Source organism: Triplophysa rosa, linkage group LG14, assembly GCF_024868665.1.
Source record: "Triplophysa rosa linkage group LG14, Trosa_1v2, whole genome shotgun sequence".
Classification (NCBI taxonomy): domain Eukaryota; kingdom Metazoa; phylum Chordata; class Actinopteri; order Cypriniformes; family Nemacheilidae; genus Triplophysa; species Triplophysa rosa.
The window spans coordinates 5064988-5088026 of NC_079903.1; the positions used below are offsets into that span (position 1 = coordinate 5064988).

The 23039-nt window shown below is 37.3% G+C and overlaps 1 protein-coding gene across 1 annotated transcript; it reads right to left on the bottom strand.

Moving 5' to 3' along the window:
• On the bottom strand, positions 1-19548 carry panx1a (pannexin 1a). The gene is made up of 7 exons (XM_057351900.1): positions 19468-19548; positions 19143-19356; positions 15329-15453; positions 12521-12729; positions 4366-4867; positions 3927-4074; positions 1-1658 (listed from the first exon to the last, which is right to left on the bottom strand). The coding sequence occupies exons 2-7, from the start codon at positions 19324-19326 to the stop codon at positions 1582-1584; spliced, it is 1245 nt and encodes a 414-aa protein (XP_057207883.1). The 5' UTR covers positions 19327-19356; positions 19468-19548; the 3' UTR covers positions 1-1581.
• Positions 19549-23039: the final 3491 nt, after the last annotated feature.

The window sequence follows — 23039 nt, forward strand, 5'->3', positions numbered from 1 at the left end:
TACAAAAATCAATCCACTTTAATGCTACAGCACAGAGACCATACAAATACAAAGCAGAACATACCTCTGATATCTCAAAAAAACCCACACACGTTTTCCTTATACACAAAAAATAATAAACATGCACCACGTAACAACACCCGTGTAATTTCACACATAATTTCCCCATTGAAATCACTTTTAAAAAATCCACTCCTTTTAAAGTCACTTGATCTTCCATGATGCTTGCAATGTGATTATCTGCTGCTTGATTTTGTTGCAAGAGCTTAACCTTTTGCAGTTACCCACATTGATCAAAGTAGATAAAAGGTTTAGTCAACTGACCGTGTCGTATCACTTCTCTTTTTATCACAGTTAATATATAAATAGGAGTGGGGCAGCAGTCTTAAAGCTTTTTCACATTTCTAATTCTACACTTATTTCGTACAACTTATCCTGTAGGTCATCATAAAAATATTATAAATAATTATTTTACAACTCCAAAAGCAATGTGAAATGTGGATAGGGTTCAAAAAACAGACGAAAATGGATGCCTATGAAATATAAAACTTTTATATGTACTAGTGATTTATGTCCATTCTTGGCAGTGGTTTAAAGTATTTTGTCAGCACAGATCAGCTATAACTCTTTATGCTGAATTGCAATAACCGACAAACAATGCTACTAACATTTTAATTGTACCAGAACAGGTCTAAATTGTTATTACTACAGTAATAACGACAAAGTGTTCAAGTCATAGTTTCTCATTCATTTTCTGTGTTTCGAGCATCACACTGTAGGAGAATTAAAGTAAATAACACAATTTGGAGCTTCCACCACATACATACACACAAAACGAAACTAAAGGGATACTTCACCCAAAAATGAAAATTCTGTCATCATTTACTCACCTTCGAGTTGTTCCAAATCTCTCTGTATAAATGTCTTTGTTCTGATGAACACAGAGAAAGATATTTGGAAGAATGCTAATAACAAGACAGATAATTTCCCCCATTGACTCCCATAGTAGGAAAAATTACTTTATCATTGTTTTGTTCTGTTGAACACAAAAGAAGACATTTTGAAGAATGTAGGACAGTTCTGGGGCACTTTTGACTACCATTGTATTTTTTCCCTACAATGGGAGTCCATGGGGGGCAAAATCTGTCTGGTTATAAGCATTCTTCCAAATATCTTCCTCTGTGTTCATCAGAACAAAGACATTTATACAGATTTGGAACAACTCGAAGGTGAGTAAATGATGACAGAATTTTCATTTTTGGGTGAAGTATCCTTTAACTCAACACAATCTGAACACAATCTGACTGTACCATCTTATATTATTTCTAACTGTGCTAAAGCAAACGTTCAGTTCAGGCAGCTTGGTTACACGCACGCACGCACACAAGCAAACACAGAAAATGTGAATAGTTCCAGATGAGGATTGTGTTCAGAGTAATGCAGTCGTGCTTTTAAAAAAGGATAGCACAAGAGAGACTTCTATCCAATGTCATTTTCCTCCCAAGTGTATGTCTCCAGCTTTTACGGATGTTGGAAGCCTCTATAGGATGCTGGCAGTGTGTACCCTATAGAAACAGCCATTCAGACGGTCCTCTTATGAACAACCTTATCATCTTCACACTTTTTGAAGCGGTCATCCTGCAGGAGTGGAGAAACCTCTGGGAAAACAAACGGCAGAGAGAAACACCATGTATTAATATACAGTACACAAACATTTCTAGCACATTCTTGTACGTACACTGTCCTTGCATTTTGTAATATATTTGTTTGTTAGGATATATGTTTTTATGAGTGTGTGTGGAATTAATGATGGAATCAAATCTTAAAAGCCATCATACACAAACTGAATAGCATTTCGCCTCTCTCTTCAGCTTTCTCCTTATTTGACTTTCCATTACAGCCGTGTACAAACGCAGCCAAACATTTAGACAGACATGACGTCATTACCAGGCAAACAAAAAGCATCTAAACAGACAGCAGGTGTATGTATGTGTGGGGAAGGCAACAGCACCTGGCATTAAAAAGAAAATGCTTGACTTCTTCAAGTTTCATTTTAAAAGGGTTTTAAATGGGCAGGTGTCAAAGCGGGCGAGGGATTTGCAGGAGACTATTTGTACTTGCTATAAATTTTAAATGTGGTATAATTCCCTTATGCAATTAAAGCAGAGTTTTCAAGCAGTCAGATCTTTTGATCTTTACAGAATGAAGAGAGTGTGTTGAAGAAATAGTTCATGTGAAACAGAAAGCTTCCAAATCATCAGCCGTGTGACATGTATAGAACTTCCTTTTTTTAGCGGAATATTTTTTATTCAAATGTGTCATGACTTTTTCTAGTCATTTTTTAGGTTTTGAGGCTCGGAAGCGCACATACATTCATCTGACTTCAAATCTCTTTGGTTCTTGCATGTCTTGTGAGGAAATATTGCATCACACAACAACTAGACATGCAAAACCCCAATGAGATTAATAATGGTTTTCTTGCTAACGGTTTTGCTTCAGATGACTTTTATGAATCCCCTGGAGACGCTTGGATTACTTTTATGATGGATGGATGCGCTGTTTGGAGTTTCAACACCTTTCCTGTGTAAGGACAAAAAGCTACTGCACTGGCCAGGGCTGTTCAACGATAAATCGCGATTAATAGCATGCAGAATAAAAGTGTGTTTACATAATATATGTCTGTGTACTGTGCATATTCGTTTTGTATTTATAAACACGTACATGTATATATTAAGGAAATATCTGCATGTATATATTAATATTTTTATATAATTTAAATCATATATATAAAAATGTATAAAAATGTATTATATTATAAATATATTATATATTTTTCTTAAACATATACACGTATCAAGGTTATTTTCGTTGACTAAAATTAACATTTTGAAAACGTTTCTGTTCATTGGAATCAAATAAACTATTGAACTAAAAATTACTGGAAAAACTTAAAACTAAATGAAAAACTGAAATGTTGTCTCAAAAAAAAAAACGAAATAAGTTTAAAGCACCAAAATTACAATAATAAACCAAAAAATTAAATTAATTCATCTTATATGGCAACATAAAAAATAAACATATAAATTATAAAAATAAAAGCTACTTTAAAATATTAATAAACCTAAATTCAAACTATAGTAACTATGACACGTACCTGTATGTGTATGTGTTTACAATACAAAATTAAAATGCACAGTGCGCAGACATATATTATGTAAACACAAACTTTTTCTCTGGATGCGTTATTTGTTTGAAAATTTTGCTTAAACATATAGTAGTGAAGGGTCTTTGTGTTACTTTGTGTTATCATTTTACCTGGACATGGGGTTAAACGGCTCATTTTTTCTAATAAATAGTGGGTACAGTCCTAATTATGCTCCGCAGACATCATTTAGGGATTTGCCCTGTACATGTTGCATATTTTTGCCTTCAGGCGCTTTATCGGGTATTTGCCCCGTTTAGTCAACTCTTGACCTGTAAGGATACTCCAAACCTCACACCCACAGGGTTGAATAGGTCCAATAATAGATAGGCATTGCTTTTAGTCAGATGCCATATGGGATGTCAGCTTAGATCTTCTTCTCTTTAGTGTAAGAAGGTGTTTGTGCTTTGACTTTCAGGTCGTTCACAGCCTGAGGTTTATACATCACTGTAGTTGTGAATGCTTTTCACGTATTTGTAGGTTCATGTGAACTGGTGATCATGTTGGTGTGGTGACTAGCCCTGTTTGGCATATCATTTTAGGCTTTTTTGAGGTATTTGGAAGCATCCGACTTTACTGTCAAGTAGGGTAGGTCAAGTAGTGATTTTTTATACACATCAATAAATGCAGGTTTATAGCATACTGTGACTTTCTGTCAATCCATAGCTGAGTTTTGTGATTTAATAGCGAATTTACACATGTCAGTAATGAGAAACACGCAAACCTTTCATCTCAGTGCCAGCGCTGTTGGAGTTTTTCAAATCTTTGGGTGATCTGCCATCCACCGCGTCTGTTTTTACCTGCGCAAGATTCCGTAAGAGCAGCATGGTATCGATCGACTCATCGCCAGTCTCCTTTAACAGCTCTATAACCTACAAAAAGTAACACATTACAACATAATGTCATAAAAATCAAATGAAATCAAATACATTGTACGACATATTTAAATAAAATGTATTGCCATACTTTGTTATGATGCTTATATAGTAAAAACTGTAACACTTTACAACAAGGTTTTATTTGTTAACATTAGTAAATGCATTAAGTAACATGAACTAATTGTTACCAAATACAACCTTATTGTAATTTTTTACTAAAATGTAGATTATATCTGGCTTTCCTCAAACGTTCCCAACATAGAACACAAAATCCATCCAACACACCTTCAAGCACTTGTAACTCTTCAGTTCACTGAGGTTCTCCTCCAGAAACAGCAGATAAAGTGCCAGGTCATCCCAGGCCATTCTTTCAAAGTGCATCACTCCTATTGTAGGCAGCATCTCGAAGGGCTTTAAAAATCCCGTCGTCATTCTGAAGGGAACCATCACGGCATACAGACACAATGGCAACAGCAGCAAATACATGCACAGGTTGATGTAGCTCAGGAGCTGGAAGATGCCCACAGCAATCAGTTTACACTGCATGAGAGGAGGTACTGAGGAGTCATTGACCATCACACCCGAACGGATATTACACTGAAACTCGTCTGTAACGGAGAGACGAATGTAATAGCACAGGTAGATGCAGGCTAACAGGAGGGCCAAGAAGGTGACGGCACGGCAGATGATGTAACGGACCAGTAAACCAATGGAGTAGCGCTTGGTTTTCAAGTATTGTTCCACCAGAGGATATTTGAAGCAGCTCTCCGTGAGGTCCAGCACAGAGCTAAAAACAAAACGTAATACACAAAACATGTATGTAATAGACATGCAAGCAATAGAAATTAATCTTTGTTAATGTGTGATGTTTATTTGATCAGATTCTTTGACTACAACGGTTGACATGATGACCCAAAACACTGAAGCCATCATTTTTACCAAGGTTATTTTAGTTTACTAAAATTAAAACTTTGAAAACCTTTCTGTTCATTGAAATCAAATCAAATATTTGCCTAAAAATTATTGGAAAAACCTAAACGAAGAAATTTAAATGTTGGCTAAGAGATAAACTGAAATATGCTCAAAGCAGTAAAATTTTAATAAACAAAAACTAAAATAAAACTAAAAAAAGCTATCTTATATACAGCAACATAAAAAAACAAATAAATTATAAAAAGACAAAAGCATATACCAAAATTGCTAAAACTTTAAAGCCCCAGTAAAAATCAAAATGAAAGTTTTTTTTGCTTTTATTAAAAATAAGTTGGCCTTAAGGACATCAATAAACTGAAATGCTATTAAGCGCTGACAAAATTCACATTTGGAAGATATAAGCGTTCAAAACTGACAGTCTGGCACGTGCGCTCAAGCAAATCTAAAATTATATGACATCACGCTACACTTCAGCCACTCATCAAATTTCTTGTCCAATCAAATCCGATTTAGAATCTGAAGAGCCCCGCCCCCTTCACTAGCAGAGCTGCTGAAGCGGCGCCTCATATCAGCCATTTGTTCGCAAATTTATTATGTGCTACATGGTTAATGACGCATAGTGCCCTAGATGGGGATAATCCAGACAGTGTAAACATTAACATTAAAGTCTTAATTTCGTGTTGGTGTCACGCGAGCGAGCGGTTGCATGTGAGTGTCCTCCGGTTCAGAGACATGATAGCACAGAACTGATCATACGTGCAAATCTGCTGAGAAAACATAACGTATCTGATCCGTTTCAAGTCTACACAAAATGTTGAATGTTAAGGCTCAATGGAAGAGATCGGACATCGCAGCCTTGATGAGTAAAGGAGAAGACAAACGCCAGTGTCACTCACCAAAGTAAATAACAAGCTTGAAATGACACATCGCTGGTCTCACTGATCTTCCCTAATGTTTTCAATAGACTTTTACACCACTGTCATTATGGCTATTACACTGTTAAATGCAGCTTTGCCAGGCTGACTGTGCTGTAAACAAAACGCTATTGGTTATTTTAAAAGGGGGAGGGGCCACTCGATATGTCTCACGTTCTCTGTATGTTTCAGTTGATATATTATGTCAACACATCAAATAATGCTGCGGGTTCCAAGGCGATTCAGTGCGTCTTTAACAAAAATTAACATAAAACAAAAAAAAGCTAATTTAAAAAATAATAAAACTAAAAACTATAATAACTCCACCTTTACAAAGCAGTTTATTTACAATATTAAAATAAAATGGGAGAACATTACAATACGATATCAAATTCTTTAAAGGGGTTGTGCAACGGTGTTTCATGCATTCTGACTTCTTTACAATGTTACATGTGCTTGGCTTCTCATGCTTAACATGGTCAACAAGTTTTTTTTAACATGAAAATCCGTTTCATATCAACTTTTCTTAGTCCTATATTGGACAATTCTCCCGGAAAAGCACACCCACGCGTCAACCCACCAGAGCGAGAAGAAAGTGCACGCCCACGGGTCAACCAAGGAGAGCGGGAGAAGGAGCATGCGCACACGTCAACCAGCTGGAGCGAGAGACAAAGAGCACTGCGTTCGAGAAGTTCATCTGTGTTCGCTGGGCGATGTTTAAAAAAAAAAGATTGATAATCGACTTTAAAATCATCGCGATATCCGATAATATCGGGTGTGTTTGACTTCATGCAACGTTGCGCAGACGATCAATCTGTGGATACGGACTGGGAGGGAATTCGTTCCGGATCCGGCAAGTGCCAAACAAACACGCATGCAGGGATGCGTGCGCACACACACACACACACAGGCGCGCCATGCGTACAAACCAGTGTTGCAGTGACTTCTTTCATCAGGTAAAGCGCGTAGATAAACCATATCTTTTATACAGTAGAAAAATGTTGCAGGTGTCCTGAAATTTCATCCTACCCGTCAGATTATCCTACCAGGCACGCGCAAATCAATGCTACATCATTTTTTTGTGCTATAAAATCATTCTACCCATTTATTTTATACTGCTACGGTAATATGATAGTGTATTTTCGTTGTTAAATCATTCTACATATTATTTGACACCTATAGTACAATTTGATTGGGTGTTGCGCTGTAAATTAATCCTACATGTCATCTAACAGGGTATTTACGCTGTAAATTTATTTTATGTGTTTATTTTAAGATTATTTCGCATTGTAAAATCATCCTACCTGTTTTTTAATTCCTACCAGATTATATTAAGTGTTGCCCTGCGGTAGGAAAATCTGACAGGGTAGGACAATTCGAACACCTGGGAGCGTGAGGTTTTGCTTTGCCGACGCAGCTCGTCTTTCTCTTGGTCTGTCTGTGCAGCGACCGACAGAAAACAGCAGCACTTTCAACTGACCGAACAAAACAGCGTTTCCAAAATTCTGTCACTGTTACTGGCTGCCTGGGCAAATGAACATTAACGTTCATGCTAAAGCCTACATCGCATGATAATGTTATAACGCGTATTTTCCATTATTATCAATTATCGTCTGGTATCTGTCTGTTGTAATCGACACCGGGATATTTGCAAAACATCGGCGATATACGATACATCGTCACATCGCCCTGCCCTATTGTTCACTGCATTTGGGTGAGGAATGTTATATAAACGGTAGGGGTGGGACAAAAAATCGATATGGCGATTTATCGCAATAATTTGGCCCGCGAGACGTTGTCGATACTCTGGCACCAGGTATCGATTTTTTTCCACATACTAAAGATCTAAATCCGTACCTACACTGTGTTTACTGGAGCAGCAGTACCCCCAGATTTCTTGTGGTAGCGCTCCCAGATTCCGGATGGTCAGATGAATGGAAACTGTTATTCACAGCGAAGAAGAAATATGAGCGTAATGGAAACTGTTATTCACATCGAAGAAGAAGTATGAGCGTAATGGCAGACCAACAACAATTGGCCAGCGTCTTTTAAATCAAATGTTTGGGCGCACTTTGGATTTCATAGTGAATGTAAATACAGTGAGGAAAATAATTATTTGATCCGCTGCTGATTTTGTAAGTTTGCCTGATTACAAAGAAATGAAGGGTCTATAATTTTTATGGTGGGTTTATTTTAACTGATAGAGACAAAATATTTTTAAAAATCAGGGAAAATATGTTATATAAAGGTTATAAATTGATTTGCATTTCAGTCAGTGAAATAAGTATTTGAACCCAGAGCAAAACATAACTTTGTACTTGGTGGAGAAACCCTTGTTGGCAAGCACAGAGGTCAGACATTTCTGATAGTTGGTCACCAGGTTTGCACATGTGTCAGGATACATTTAGTCCACTCCTCTGTCAATCTTTAAGGTTTCTTGGCTGGAGTTTTCACCTCCTTCACAGATGTTCTATAGGACTAGGGTCTAGAGACTGGCTAGGACATTTGATGTGCTTCTCCTTAAGCCACTCTTTGGTTGTCTTGTCATATGTTTTGGGTCTTTGTCATGTTAAAGGCACATCCACGACCCATCTTCAGTGATCTAGTTAAGAGGAGGAGGTTCTTGTCCAAGATTTTACGGTACACTGGCCCGTCCCTCAGCCCCTCAATGCGGTGAAGTCATCCTGTATACCCATGGCAAAGATAAAAAGCCCTAAAGCAGAATGTTTCCAACACTGCTTCTCTGTAGGGATGATGTTCTTGGGGTCATATTCAGCATTTCTCTCCCTCCAAAAACAGGAGTCAATTTTGGTCTCACAGCAGTACCAACACTTTCTCCAAAGCCTTTTCTGAATCATTTTGATGTTCATTGTCAAACTTGAGACGAGCCAGACGGGTCTTCTTGGGGAGGAGGACCTTGTGGGTGCTTCAGGATTTCAATCTATTGTGGTATAGCGTGTTACCAATGGTTTGCTTGCTAACTGTGGTCCCAACTGTCTTGAAATCATTAACAAGCTTCTTCCGTGTAGTTCTGGGCTGATCTTTAACCTTTCTCATGATCATCTTTACCCCATTGGGGAAATCTTGCAGGGAGCTCCAGAACAAGGGCATTTGATAGTTATTTAGTATTTCTTCTATTTCCAAATAATCGCACCAACAGTTGTCTACTTCTCACCAAGCTTCTGTCTGTAGCCTAGTCAAGGTTTGTGCAGGTCTACAATCTTGTCCCTGACATCCTTTGAAACCTATTTGGTCTGGACCATGGTGTTGGAGAGGTTGAACTGGAAGATACAGATTCTGTTGGCAGGCATCTTTTATACACATAACAAGCTGATTTAGGAGTACTTTATTAAAGTGACAGGACTAATCTGCCGTCCCTATAGGCACGTAACCAATCTGTGGAGCCAGAATTCTTGCTAGTTGGTAGGGGATCAAATACTTATTTCACTGACTGAAATGCAAATCAATTTATAACCTTTATATACATTTTTTCCCCTGATTTTTAAAAAATATTTTGTCTCTATCAGTTAAAATAAACCCACCATAAAAATTATAGACCCTTCATTTCTTTGTAAGCAGGCAAACTTACAAAATCAGCAGGGGATCAAAGAATTATTTCCCTCACTGTAATTAGGCGTGGTTAACTCGGCGCTCTGCAATTTGGGAGTTATGATGAAAAAACATGTGAATTAATGCACCCATAACAAAGTAACAAATCAAATACTCTTTTGACCTTCTTTCAGTCTGTAGTTTCATGATCCGCTCAAGTCTGGCACTTTCTCTCTCACCCGCAGAAGTCAGATTGTTTTGTAAACTGTTAATAGTTTTAATAAAGTTCAACTTTAGGCGAGCCGAGGCGAAACTTGCGTTGAAATGTGCGATGATGCTCTTAACGTGAGTGCTTTGACGTGACGCGCCACAAATCCCCGTTTTGGGAGACTCATGTGAGCAAGAGACTCACAGTGCAAAGACAAGCGCGAGAATAAACAAACAAAGACAGAGAGTCGCAACACATAAAAAATGTGCATCTAATAGAGAGTAAAGAAAGATGAAGACCTACAGTACAGACACCATGAACACAGTTTATAACACCAGTCGTATACTGTACTCTCATTGTTTGTGCATATTCATACTTCATTGTTTTACTTGTTTACTCATTATCAGAACTTAATTTGATATCTTTAGTACATTTTCATAACTTTTTGCCTACATTATAACTATGGTGAGCATGCAAATGAACTGTAACAAATAAATAAATTAAGTCAATCTAAGAACAATTAGGTATAAAATATAGAATTTTAATGGGAGATTATTCATGTGAAATATATCGTTACCGTGAAATAAAATTACTCATTCCGTGAAATAGATGTATGGTCATTCCACCCACCCCTATGTTAAATACATCATATGACTTTTTGATGCCTTTTTCCCCGTCATTTACAGATGCCGTGATATACCGTTATAGAATTGCCAAGCAATATACCGCTTACCGTAGCACGCACCGTGATATTATCGGCACCGTGAGCCATGTATCGCGATTCATATCGTGAGGATCGTTTGAAACTGACAGATTTCGCGGTCCCAGCGCTAAAAGATGCCGGACATGAACCGCACACGGAAAGTGTAACTGAGTCATATGTCTGTGTTTTGTTGGCAATGGGTTCCGCTTATTTTTTGCAGGGCTGTTCCTCGATAACAGCAGCGTTTCCCCTACCATTACCTTAGGGGGGCGCCCTGGCCCTCCAACGGCACCTCCCGCCCCCCTTGAAGGTCAAGTTAATTTAATTTTTTATGTAGCGTTGGATCACAAGAGAAGTCATTCAAGGTTACCTTTCCTATAAAGTGAAAGTGACCTATTAGTCAGATATGGTGACCCATACCTGAAATGTGATAAAAAATTGCGTTTTTAAACGCTCCCAGGGTAAATAAATGGACACTTTTTCTGTAACGAAAATGCAGCAGTAATAAAGTATTTTTAGCTGTCAGTCAGTTTACTGTTTGCTATATAGGTTTGTGACAGATTATAAAACATAACGTCTTGTATCTACATACAACATTTATGATATTAATAGCATAAATAATCAGCATGTTAAGAGCATTTCATTGTGAATCATGTTTTAATTGGAAAGAATATTTAGAATCAGTTCTAGTATGAATGGCATGGAAAGGCTGTTAGTAACTTTGTAAGTACTCCTGCTCATGATATATTAATTTCAGTTGTTACAGTTTGTTGTCAGTAGTTTTTTTAAATATTAAAATAGACCACTGGGACTTCGCTTCAGCACCAGAGCCTACAACACATTTTCTCAGTTACCAGACCTTCTATGTTTCATACAGACTGTGGCTATCAGAATATAAAGTAAATGGCCTGATAAAACATTAGATTGATTTAACATTATTTATTAAAAAAAGTATTGTCCGGACCGTCACCGCAAAAAAAATATAGAGACCGCAGCCCCCCCCCAAAGCCGTAAACCTAGAGGAAACACTGAACAGCATTTATTCATCTTTGTTAATGTTAGTTAACACAAAACATTTGTTCATTGTTTGTTTATGTTAATTATTGTGCATTGTACAGGAACAGACACAACTTGTAATCTTTTTAAATGTATTAGTACATGTTGAAGTGAAGTTATTACTAATAAATGTATTACGGCTGCCAAACGATGAATCGTGATTAATCAAATTTAGAATAGAAGTTTGTTATTTCTTCAGCTTTCAGATGATGTAAAAATCTCAATTTCGAAAAATTGACCCTTAAGACTGGTTTTGTCGTCCAGGGTCACATATTGTAAAAACGTATATTAAAAAAAAGACTCACAAGCAAACATTAGACCTTTTGAGATGAAATTAGAAGTGCATCTCAATTCAATATAAATAGAAGATGTTCACGACTAAAGGCCACGGCATTTATAAAATGAATCAGGCTTTAGAGCATCACGGCTGGTAGCAGATAATACTAAATTAAAGATGACCTTCTAGACATTATTGGTGCAGCAGTGGATATTAAGATCTCAGCGGCAGTACTTTCTCTCTTTATGTCATGAAGGCTTCTGGTAGACATTTGTATGGTCTGTTGGATGTTTTGGGATTAGGTAAATTGTTTTATGCAAATGAACAGTCCTGTATGCCAACCGTTCAGCTTTGGCCTTTACTAGTCTTTTCCTCAACCTAACTCCATCAGAGATGTGTACGGAGCAGATGCGATTTTGACACACGTCACTTGACTCTGTCTTCTAAACAGACAACAAAGCAGCCCTGAGAATGGGTCATGTGTCATCAGAGAGGAAAATGGCACACAAAAAATTCCACAAGACGGCAACACGAAGGGGCACATAAAGGAAGGCATTCAAGCCATCACCAACTTCAGGACAATGCCACATGTGACAGTGATGCCTCCCTTCCAGAATGACCTCTATAGTGTACAACGAGGAAGAACAACACTCCTGAACAATCGTTCATTGCAATAAAGGCAAGGGTGTACAACAATTTCAACAGATAAATATCTCACATGTTGTTATGCATGTGTGCACACATGAAAACTCAAACAAGAAGGACTGACACGGAGTCTGCTGTGTGCGTTCGTGTTTTACCTTTGCGAGTCTACGCGAGCTGACTCTGAGTCCAGTACTCCGGAGGTGTGAAGACTCTTGGCCAGTTTGATGGCTCGGTTATAAGAACTGTCCAGTTCTTCCATTATAAAGGTTAAATCAGAGGAAAGGACAGGGGCGCCCGTGAACCTCCAAAACAAAGCTGGCATGTACACAGACACTGCCACCAGCAACAGGATGTAAGGAAAAAACTGCAGAGAGAAGAGAAGGCTTGTTACATTTTCTTGTATTTGGATAAGTAGTTGTTGAGACTCCAATGTTAAGATTGAAGGTCTTTGCACATACAGTCCGAAATGTTCGTAATCGTATACGTATTTTCGTATTCGTCATCCTAAAAACTCGTCACGCACAGAAACCTTGCACACTGAGCCCGATGCGTATCAATTCATATGTTGCGAAAAATTTTGCAAAAACAATACAGCCTGACAACTTCTTGACACCGAGTTGTCAACAGACTTATAACAAATGTCACATACTATACAATACTTAGTGTTTATATGAAGTCTATTTCATGAAGCAATTTGAACAAACTGTGTTTGCAGCAAATAGTCAATTGCAGCTTAATTTAAAAAAAAATCTTAAAGGGATAGTTCACCCAAAAATGAAAATGCACTCATGAATTACTCATCCTCAAGTTGTTACAAAAGTGTATAAATTAATTTGTTCTGTTAAACACAAAGAAAGATATTTAGAGATTTCTGAGGCACCATTGATTGCCATAGTAGAAAAAATAAGATGGTAGTAATAGGTGCCCCAGAACTGTTTGATAGGGCTGTCACGATTATGAAATTTGGCTGACGATTAATTGTCTAATAAATCATTGCGATTATGACGATTAATTGTCTGTTTTTGAGCTTTGACTTTTAATTCTCATACATTTTTTATTCAGCTTTGAAACGACCATATTGTTCTGAATATAAACACTATGTTCTTTTTCTTGGAAATACATCGGTAAAAATTGGGTCATCAATCATACTTAAGGTTTAGGCTTTTACCTGTCAATAACACAACCGCCAAATACTTGTAAATTAAGTAAATTGATCAGGAGTGAATTGAAGCCACCATTAAAATGCTATCAGTCATAGAAAAGCTTCTAGTCTGTTTTTTTCTCACTTGCAAGACTACAAGAAAAGATTACTTCTATGTTAATGAGATTTTGGTAGACTGGTTTTCACACTGAAATAATATTAAATTGTACTGCAGGTTATTTTTATGGTATATGCTTTAGTGATTGTGTTGTGGTGGTACATTTTACAAGTATTACCATGCTTTAGTTACAATATATACAATAAAATATGCAATATGCAGATGCACTACAGCTCCCCCTAGTGTCTTCTATAGAGATGTGCAATAATTGCGATGAGGTCAAACAATCGTGATGAGACGATTATTTAAAAATCGTGACAGCCCTACTGTTTGATTTCCTAAATTCTTCAAAAAATCTCATTTTGTGTTCAACAGAGCAATAAAATGATACAATAATTTTTCCTACTATGGTTGTTAATGATGCACCAGAAATCTCAGTTGCTAACATTTTTCTAAATATCTTCCTTTACGTTTAACAGAACGAAGTAACTTATAATGTACACATTTGTAACAACTTGAGGTCGAGTAATTCATGAGAGAATTTTCATTTTTGGTTGAACTATCCCTTTAAAGCATGATAAAAAAGAGGAGTGAATTTGTCATTTTGCCATCGGCTGCAGAACGGCTTGTCACCACAGTTAAAAAAACAACACACATTTTCACTCTGAGAAAAAACTGTTTTTTTTCGACTTCTACATGTATAAAAAGCACTGAAGACATCAGTGTTGTATAGTACACTCTTAAAACTAAAGGTGCTGAAAAGGGTCTTAACAGCGATGCCATAAAATAATCATTTTTGGTTCCACAAAGAACAATTCAGTCAAAGCACCATCCTTTCTTGCCTTTTTATAATCTGAAAAAGCTTTTTTTGCCACACAGAACCTTTTGTGAAACTTAACTGAACTTCCGGTACACATTCACAAACAAAAGAGTGCCTGTATATTATTTCTGATAACAATCAAAAGAAACCGAGAAGAACCGTTACTTGGCTAAACTTGTCTCTCCAATATCTTGAATTTAGACTGCGATACCAAGCTCAACCGCTAGATGTCAGTGTACCATACGCTTTCTTTAAATGCCACCGAACTACAGGACCCATTCAACAAATTGTTTATTTAATAAAATGAACATACACCAAAATTCAAACAAATCGTTTATTTAATACAATTATTATACAGTAAAATAATAATACAAATAAATATTAACATAAATTAAATAAAATATAAATAGTTATATTATTAGACACTAGCCAAACACAAACCAGAAGTTAACTGGGGGTCAGGCGCACACGCGTCCGATGAAACGGTCTACAGATCCTGACTCTTGTCTTGGTGTCAGGGTCTAAACTCATGCTCTGGGTCTTATGTTCTTGTGGGGAGGGATGTCAGTTCATGTGCTTTCTGTGGCCTATGTGCTCCTCTGTCTCGTGTCTTGACCCCGCGCCTACTGCTTCCTGATTTATCATGCCGTTCTTAGTTCATGCTCTGCTTCTCCCTTCTTTCTCTTATTTAGTTTCTATTCAAAGTTTCTGTGGTTTCTGTGTGGATTGGCAGCACTTAGAAAACGCTAGTGTGTACATAGAGCATTTTAAGCTAAAACTCTATTTAACTCTTATTAGCAAATTCAACACAATACATCACTCTATAGCTTTTATAATGCCATTTTAAAGACAATGTTTTCATTGATTTGAAATGATTTGTTTACCTTATGTAGCCATAATGGCAGGCCTCCGGTGTCCTGCGTCTGAACTGCTGCCCAACAATACGAGTCCACATAAGCAGCCTGACGCCAGGAGAACTTTGTGGGAGAAAAACAACTAATCTGTGTACCTGAAGAAAAAGACATCAGAGTGTGTACATGACTGTGAGGAAAAGCAGTTCAATGTAAAATGATGCCACTGTAATTTCCGGTTCATTTCTTCCTCGTTTTCTATTTACTGCCGTTATCATATGCTTTCCACAATGATAACCCATAATTCATCCATGTTCGTGTCCGCTGTCTTAATGCTGAAAACAGGAACAGTCAGTGAACGGAAAGTAGAGTTTCGTCTTTTAATGACAATTTTCAGGTCAGGTCAGGACTACTTCTCAAAACTGTTTTACATTTGTGGAAGATTATAGTGACCAGGTCAGTTAATATGCTAATACCTGGTCATTTTAAGATTGTGTTATATTTGTGTTATACGGCTTTGCCATGTCATCTTTCTTATTTGTTTTGTTAATAAAGGTTCTATGTTCAATATGACCGAATTTGTCATCATTTTATTTTAATGTTGTGTTTTTCATGATCATTTATTACACTTAATAATAATAAATCATAATAATAATAATAATAATAATGCCAATTGTTATTGTTATTATTCTTATTGTTTTTAATTATAGGTAACAACAAGAAATGTACTGACCATGGTTAAGTAAGGAATATGAAGAGGTCACATGACAATAAAATCATGGCAGATGTAGAATGATGGTCAAGAATTAGGTTCTTCTAAATGTCTACATTTCTTCTAAAATTCAAGAAGTAGGTTGTCCTAAATTATTCTTTTTGGTTTTCACAGAAGAAAGAAAATCATACAGGTTGTTAAGGAACTTTAAACAAGAAGGAACTATATACAGACGTGCTCAAATGTGCTGGTACCCTTACAGCTCATTGAACTAATGCTTCATTCCTCCTGAAGAGTGATGAAATTAAAAGGTATTGTATCATGTATACTTGCATACCTTTGGTATGTCATAGAATAAAGCAAAGAAGCTGTGGAAAGAGATGAATTATTGCTTATTCTACAAAGATATTCTAAAATGGCCAGGGCACATTTGTTGGTACCCCTTAGAAAAGATAATACATCATTGGATTATAGTGATATTTCAAACTAATTAGTTTCTTTAATTAGTATCACACATGACTGTTTGGTATCATTGTGTGCACCACACTGAACATGGAGCAGAGAAAGCAAAGGGTAGAGTTGTCTGAGGAGCTCAGAAAGAAAATAATAGACAAGCCTGGTAAAGGTAAAGGCTACAAGACCATCTCCAAACAGCTCGATGTTCCTGTGACAACAGTTGCAAATATTATTAAGAAGTTTAAGGTCCATGGAATTGTAGCCGCAAGAGGAAAATCGACCCCAGATTGAACAGAAGGATCGTGCGAATGCTAGAAAAAGAACTAATGATAACTGCCTAAGAGATACAAGCTGAACTCCAAGGTGAAGGTACGTCAGTTTCTGATCGCACCATCCGTCACTTTTTGAGCAAAAGTGGGCTCCATGGAAGAAGACACAGGAGGAAAGAAAATCATAAAAAGCCAGACTGGAATTTGCTAAAATTCATATTGACAAGCCACAATCCTTCTGGGAGAATGTTCTTTGGACAGATGAGTCAAAACTGGAGCTTTATGTCAGCTCTATGTTCACAGATGAAAAAATCAAGCTTTCAAAGAAGTGAACACCATACCTACAGTGAAACATGGAGGAGGCTCGGTTATGTTTTGGGGGTGCTCTGCTGCATCTGGCACAGGGTGCCTTGAATCTGTGCAGAGCACAATGAAATCTCAAGACTATCAAGGCATTCTGGAGCGAAAGGTACTGCCCAGTGTCAGAAAGCTCTGTCTCAGTCGCAGGTCATGGGTCCTCCAACAGGATAATGACCCAAAACACACAGCTAAAATCACCCAAGAATGGATAAGAACAAAACATTGGACTATTCTGAAGTGGCCTTCTATGAGTCCTGATCTGAATCCCATCGAACATCTATGGAAGGAGCTGAAACTTGCAGTCTGGAGAAGGCACACATCAAACCTGAGACAGCTGGAGCGTTTGCTCAGGAAGAGTGGGCCAAACTACCTGTTAACAGGTGCAGAAGTCTCATTGAGAGCTACAGAAAACGTTTGCTTGCAGTGATTGCCTCTAAAGGTTGTGCACAAACATTCTTTCAGCCATTGAGGACATCCAGAGGAAACGCTGTCTGCGTCGAGCTCGCGGCAGTCTTAAGGACTCCTCTCACCCCGCCCACAGACTGTTTTCTCTCCTGCCTTCTGGCAGGCGCCTCAGATGCCTCCGGACAAGGACTAGCAGACTGAGAAACAGCTTTTTTCCCAGAGCTGTCTGCCTATTGAACTCTACCCCCCGCTGATTCCACAACCCCCTCATATACCTCTACTTAATGCTGCTATATTGTTTTGTTTATTGCACTACAGGCCTGTCAAGTGCACGACTGGACTGTCTACACATGTACTACATGTTTACTTGCTCTACCGGACTATTTATACATATACTGCATCATTTGCACTCCAGTACTATGTACTAATGTTATTTGCACTACTGGATTATTACACATATACCGCATCATTTGCACTCCAGTACTATATACTGAATACTGCAATAACTCATCTACTGCACTGTTTACTTTAACTTAATAGCTGCTGTCCATAATTTATGCACACTTTATATTCATTGCACTACTGTTCTGCATAGTCTAATTTATATTGTACATATCCATCAGTAAATTTCTGTTTTCAGTAAATAGCCATCTGTATATAATGGTCATAGTACATTCCCACTTTTAAATTCTTCATAATTTTGCTTTATCCTGTATTTATGCACAACTGTATATCCTGCACTTGCTTATTGCACTTCTGGTTAGACCTAAACTACATTTCGTTGCCTTGTACTTGTACATGTGTAATGACAATAAAGTTGAATCTAATCTAATCTAATCTAATTAGGTTAGGGGTCCCATCATTTTTGTCCATGACATTTTCATTTGTTTTATTATTTACAATATTATGTTGAATAAAAAACAAAGTCTGATTTCTATTAAACATGGAATAAACAATGGTGGATGCCAATTACTTTAGTCAGTTTCAAGTTATATCAGAGAAAATTGTGCATTCTTCATTTTTTTTTGTGGAGGGGTACCAACAAATTTGAGCACGTCTGTATATATAATAGGAACAGGGATATATAATAACTCTTGGGTGACCTATTCCTTTAAATCATCTGAGACACACCACACCTCTGCCTAAAGCAAAGTGACAAAAGCAGAAAAGGAAAAACATGCATGCGCTTTATGCCAAAAAAGCCAAACAATGTTTATCTTGAGTGCCAGCTGTCAATCCCTTTATCAGAGTCATTTATTACTATGAAATATAGGGCCATATGCTTTTACTGCCCTCGACTCATATGTGTGTAAATCAACAGGTAGAAAACCAGACGACCCCGATAAAAATTAAATAACAGTAATATAATAGTAAACCGTACTATATTGTAGTACATTATACTTCTTACTTTGTGTATTTAATGAACTGATAAACTGCAGTATACTTTAATATGTACTACGATAAGGTTAAAAATAGGAATATGAGTTTTAATCATATGGTAAGGTTTGAAACGTACCGATGAATATAAGACCAAAATACTAAAGTTACTGTAGTTAAGCAGTGTTCGTTAGAGAACATATCGCAGTAAACAGAAGAGGAGTGTGCTTGACATATCATTAACGTTAAGCGTGAGTAAACAACATACCGACAGACACTTCCTGAGCAAAGGCCAGAGAGATGAGCAGCAGAGGAAGACCCACCGCGATACAGGTGACCATTTTATCCATAGCCAAATCTAACCTGATGCCTTTATATCTGTTATCTGTTGCAGGCTCCTTCAACACGAAATCCGAGAACACATACTCAGTGGCGGCGTGCGCTATAGCCATGATGACTGATCACAAACCAACTTTCGATTCCTTGAGAAAGAAACCAAGACGGCGATATTTCATAAAGTAACGTTACACATCCTCCTGTAGACTTTGACGCGTTAAAAGAAATACTTTGTAAGTATAAGTATATAAACAAACTTTTGGAAGATTTTGCTAAACATTTGCTCCCAATCCCATTGTGATTTGCGCGAGTAGCCGCACGCTCCTTCCTGTTTGATGCAAACAAACTGAGCGACAAATCAGATGCCAGAGCATATCATTTTACGCCAGAGCCCCGCCCCTAGGGAAATCACTCACTCGTACAAAAATCCCCCAATATCTCCACAAATCTAACATTTGAGTCCATAATATGGGGAAGTTTATTATTGAAGGAAAATAAACATATTACAAAAAATGAAAAAAGCTGTATTTCTACAAAAAATATTTATATTTGTTATTATACTATTATATATAATACATGTTAAAATTCACATACGAATTTTATAAAAGTAGGATTTTTCACATTTTCAGCATCAGGAGTGACGAAAACAGTGCCATCGTGTGTCAGGTAGAGTTTGTAGCACCAAAAAGTTGCCCCTCCGGTTTTTTCCATTAGAAATAAAAGCACAACAACGCTAAATGTAAAGTTTTCTGATAATATAATTCACATATTGTGTTTAATAAATTCAATATGATAATAATGACGCAATAACCCTGAGGTTAAACCACTGGAGTCACGTGGATTAGGCTACTTTATCAATTGTCCGTTCTGGGACTGGGATTTGAATGTGTTGCTGCCTGAAGAGATGGAATAGGCCTAAAACTCTCAGATAAAATATCTTTAGATTCCCTAGAGAAGGTGCTCAGTTAATGCTGGTTATTATTATCAATGTTGAAACCCGTTTTTGTTGTGGATTTCTTGATTATTATATATTGTATATATTATATCACTATTTGAAATGGATGTTTGCACCATTATCTTTACTGTCACTTTTTCTCAATTTGTCGAACGAGTTTTAGAAGTTTATGAAACCGGCCCCTCCACTCAAACATTCCTACACGATTTTTCATTCTCTACTCTGAAAACAACACACGCTCCGGGAGCGATCGAGCTTCGTGTGAAATTGAGCTGCGCACTCGATACGCGCTTTGAATCTTTGTGTCACACAGTAGCGTCGCTAGGCCCTTTTTAGGTGGGCTTTAGCCACCCTATATTTCTAGCTTAGCCCCCCTAAAAAATTCAAGATCACTTTAGTCCTCTTTAAAACTTGTATTATGAAAACGGCGGCAGGCTGCCAAATGTGTAAAAACCGGGCTAAGTATGTTGTTAGCATGATTAGCATGTTTGCTAGCATGATTAGCATGTAACTAGCATGATTAGCATGTTTGCTAGCATGAATAGCATGTTTGTTAGTATGATTAACATGTTACTAGCATGATTAGCATGTTTGCTAGCATGAATAACGTGCTTATCATGTTGGTAGCATGATGCTAACATTTTAAGCATGTTAACTAGCATGATGCTAACATGATTAACATGTTTACTAGCATAATGTTAACACGTTTAGCATGTTTACTAGCATAATTAGCATGTTGCTAGTATGATGCTCCAAGCCGTGAGTGAAATGAACCAACCCCCATGTCTGTACAATGTTCTGATACAGAGATATAGGTATTGCTAAACGGTTGCTAGGCTAACCTGCTTGGTTGCTATGGGCGTGGCTTGGTATATGCCAATTGATGATACTCTAAGCCAGTGGTTCTCAACTCTGGCCCGCAAGATACATTTTCCTACCGAGTTTAGCCCCAACTCTGATAAAACACCTGAAGAAGCTAATCAGCGACCTCAGGAACAGGTGCTATCAACTTAATGTTGGGCTGCGCAGATTGTTTGGCATATCGCATTAAAGTACCACGAGAGCGATTTAAATGCGTACCGAGCAATCTGCAATTGAATCGCTATCGCGGTACTTAAATGTCATATGCAGTGTTGTAGTCGAGACCAGCTCATTCGAGTCCGAGTCAAGTCCGAGTCCAGAGTAGGCCGAGTTCGAGTCAAGACCGAGTCCAGAGTAGGTTGAGTTTGAGTCAAGACGGAGTCCAGAGAGGGTCGAGTCCAAGTCAAGTCTGAGTCCTAGGACAAGAGATCTGAGACGAGACCTATAGAAATCTTCAAGAATATGTTAAATGTTTGGTGGAAACAATAAAACTGTTTGTGTCCTGTTGTGTTACACGAGGTTAGCATAACATCAATCAGCTAGCTCATAGAGTGCTCAGTGCATTAAATATACCATGGCATGTACACTGTGTTTTATTTACTTAGACTGATATTAGTTTAAAAATATTATTAGCTGAGGGTAAAAAAGGCCCTGTGTTGAGTGTTGTAAATGTAATTTTATTACAATTATGACTTCCCCCTGACCAAAGATATGTCCAAAAGACGTCTTTTCTGCATCTTCCGATGTTGAAAAAGACGTCCCTTTATTGGCCCATTATTACGTTTTCTGAACGTTTGATATTGACGTACAGGGGACCTTGGTACAATGTAAAAACTGGTTCAAATCTGGAGTTTATCAGACTACTTTAAGTTTTCACATGGAAATAAATGAAATGAGACTCTGTGTAATGAGTTTTGTACCCACAATAATAACCATTATTGTGATCAGTGTTTGCCTTAGTTGGGCTCTTGATCCTTGACTTTTGTTAAATTAATTCGTTCAGGTCATGTAATAGTGTTATAAAAACACTTGTGCACTGTGAAAGACAGACATGCTTTTACAAAAGTTGGGGTTGTTTTCATGGAAATTGTCAGGCTGTAATAAAATGCATTAGTTTTAAACATTATTGATCAATTGATGACTGGTCAATTGATTGACTCTGGCTAGTCAATGCACAAGTATTGAGAGAAAATAAACAAACATATTTCACTGACATCAACCCTCATCATACAACCCTCAACAATAATGACAATCGTCAAAATAATTCAGATAAACAGATCACCCAGCATGCATTGCAGCATGAAGCTTTCTTTTGTTGATTGTCATCATTGTTGAGTTTCATATGCAGATTCTTGATGTCGTTGTGTGTTAAAGTGGTTTAACAGATTGCGAATATGTTCATTCCTAAAAAATCACAGTATATCAAACTACAGATCCACAGAGTTGACACATTAATAAACCAAACCCAATTATTAACAGTGATCTAAACTATTTCAAAATGCATGCATTACCATTCAGAAGTAGTCATCTCTTTGCCACAACTAATTTATTTTAACACACAGTTATGGCTGAAGGAAACCTAATTTAACATTAAAATAGAAGAGCCAAGAGCTCAACTAAAGCTAAAAAAGATCACACTAATGGTGATTTTTGCAGGTACAAAAGTGATACTGATTCAATGCAGTGAACATTGACAAATCATCAATTTTTAACCTTGATTCAATGGTTGCTTGCTATCTTACTGCACTCAAATCATTCAACTCAGTTTATTTCAAAGCGTCTCACTTAATTTATTTCCATGTGTAAACTCAAAATTTCAACCAGTTTTTACTTTGTACAGACTGGACATCAATATTAGACAATCAGGAGACGCCATGAAACACTGGTCATACGCTGATAGATTTGCGCAGCACCGCATTAAGTTGAACACATCTATTCCTAAAGGCGCTGATTAGCTTGTTCAGGTGTTTTATATCAGAGTTGGGGCTGAACTCGGCAGGAAAACGGATCTCG

Excerpts from the sequence above, each read along its gene's own strand:
- panx1a (XM_057351900.1), bottom strand. The coding sequence starts at position 19,326 with ATGGCTATAGCGCACGCCGCCACTGAGTATGTGTTCTCGGATTTCGTG. Across the intron at positions 4,868-12,520 it reads GCTCGCGTAGACTCGCAAAG|CTCTGTGCTGGACCTCACGG; the intron begins GTAAAACACGAA and ends TTTTGTTTTTAG. Across the intron at positions 1,659-3,926 it reads CGCTGGCACTGAGATGAAAG|AGGTTTCTCCACTCCTGCAG; the intron begins GTTTGCGTGTTT and ends TTGTTTTCCCAG.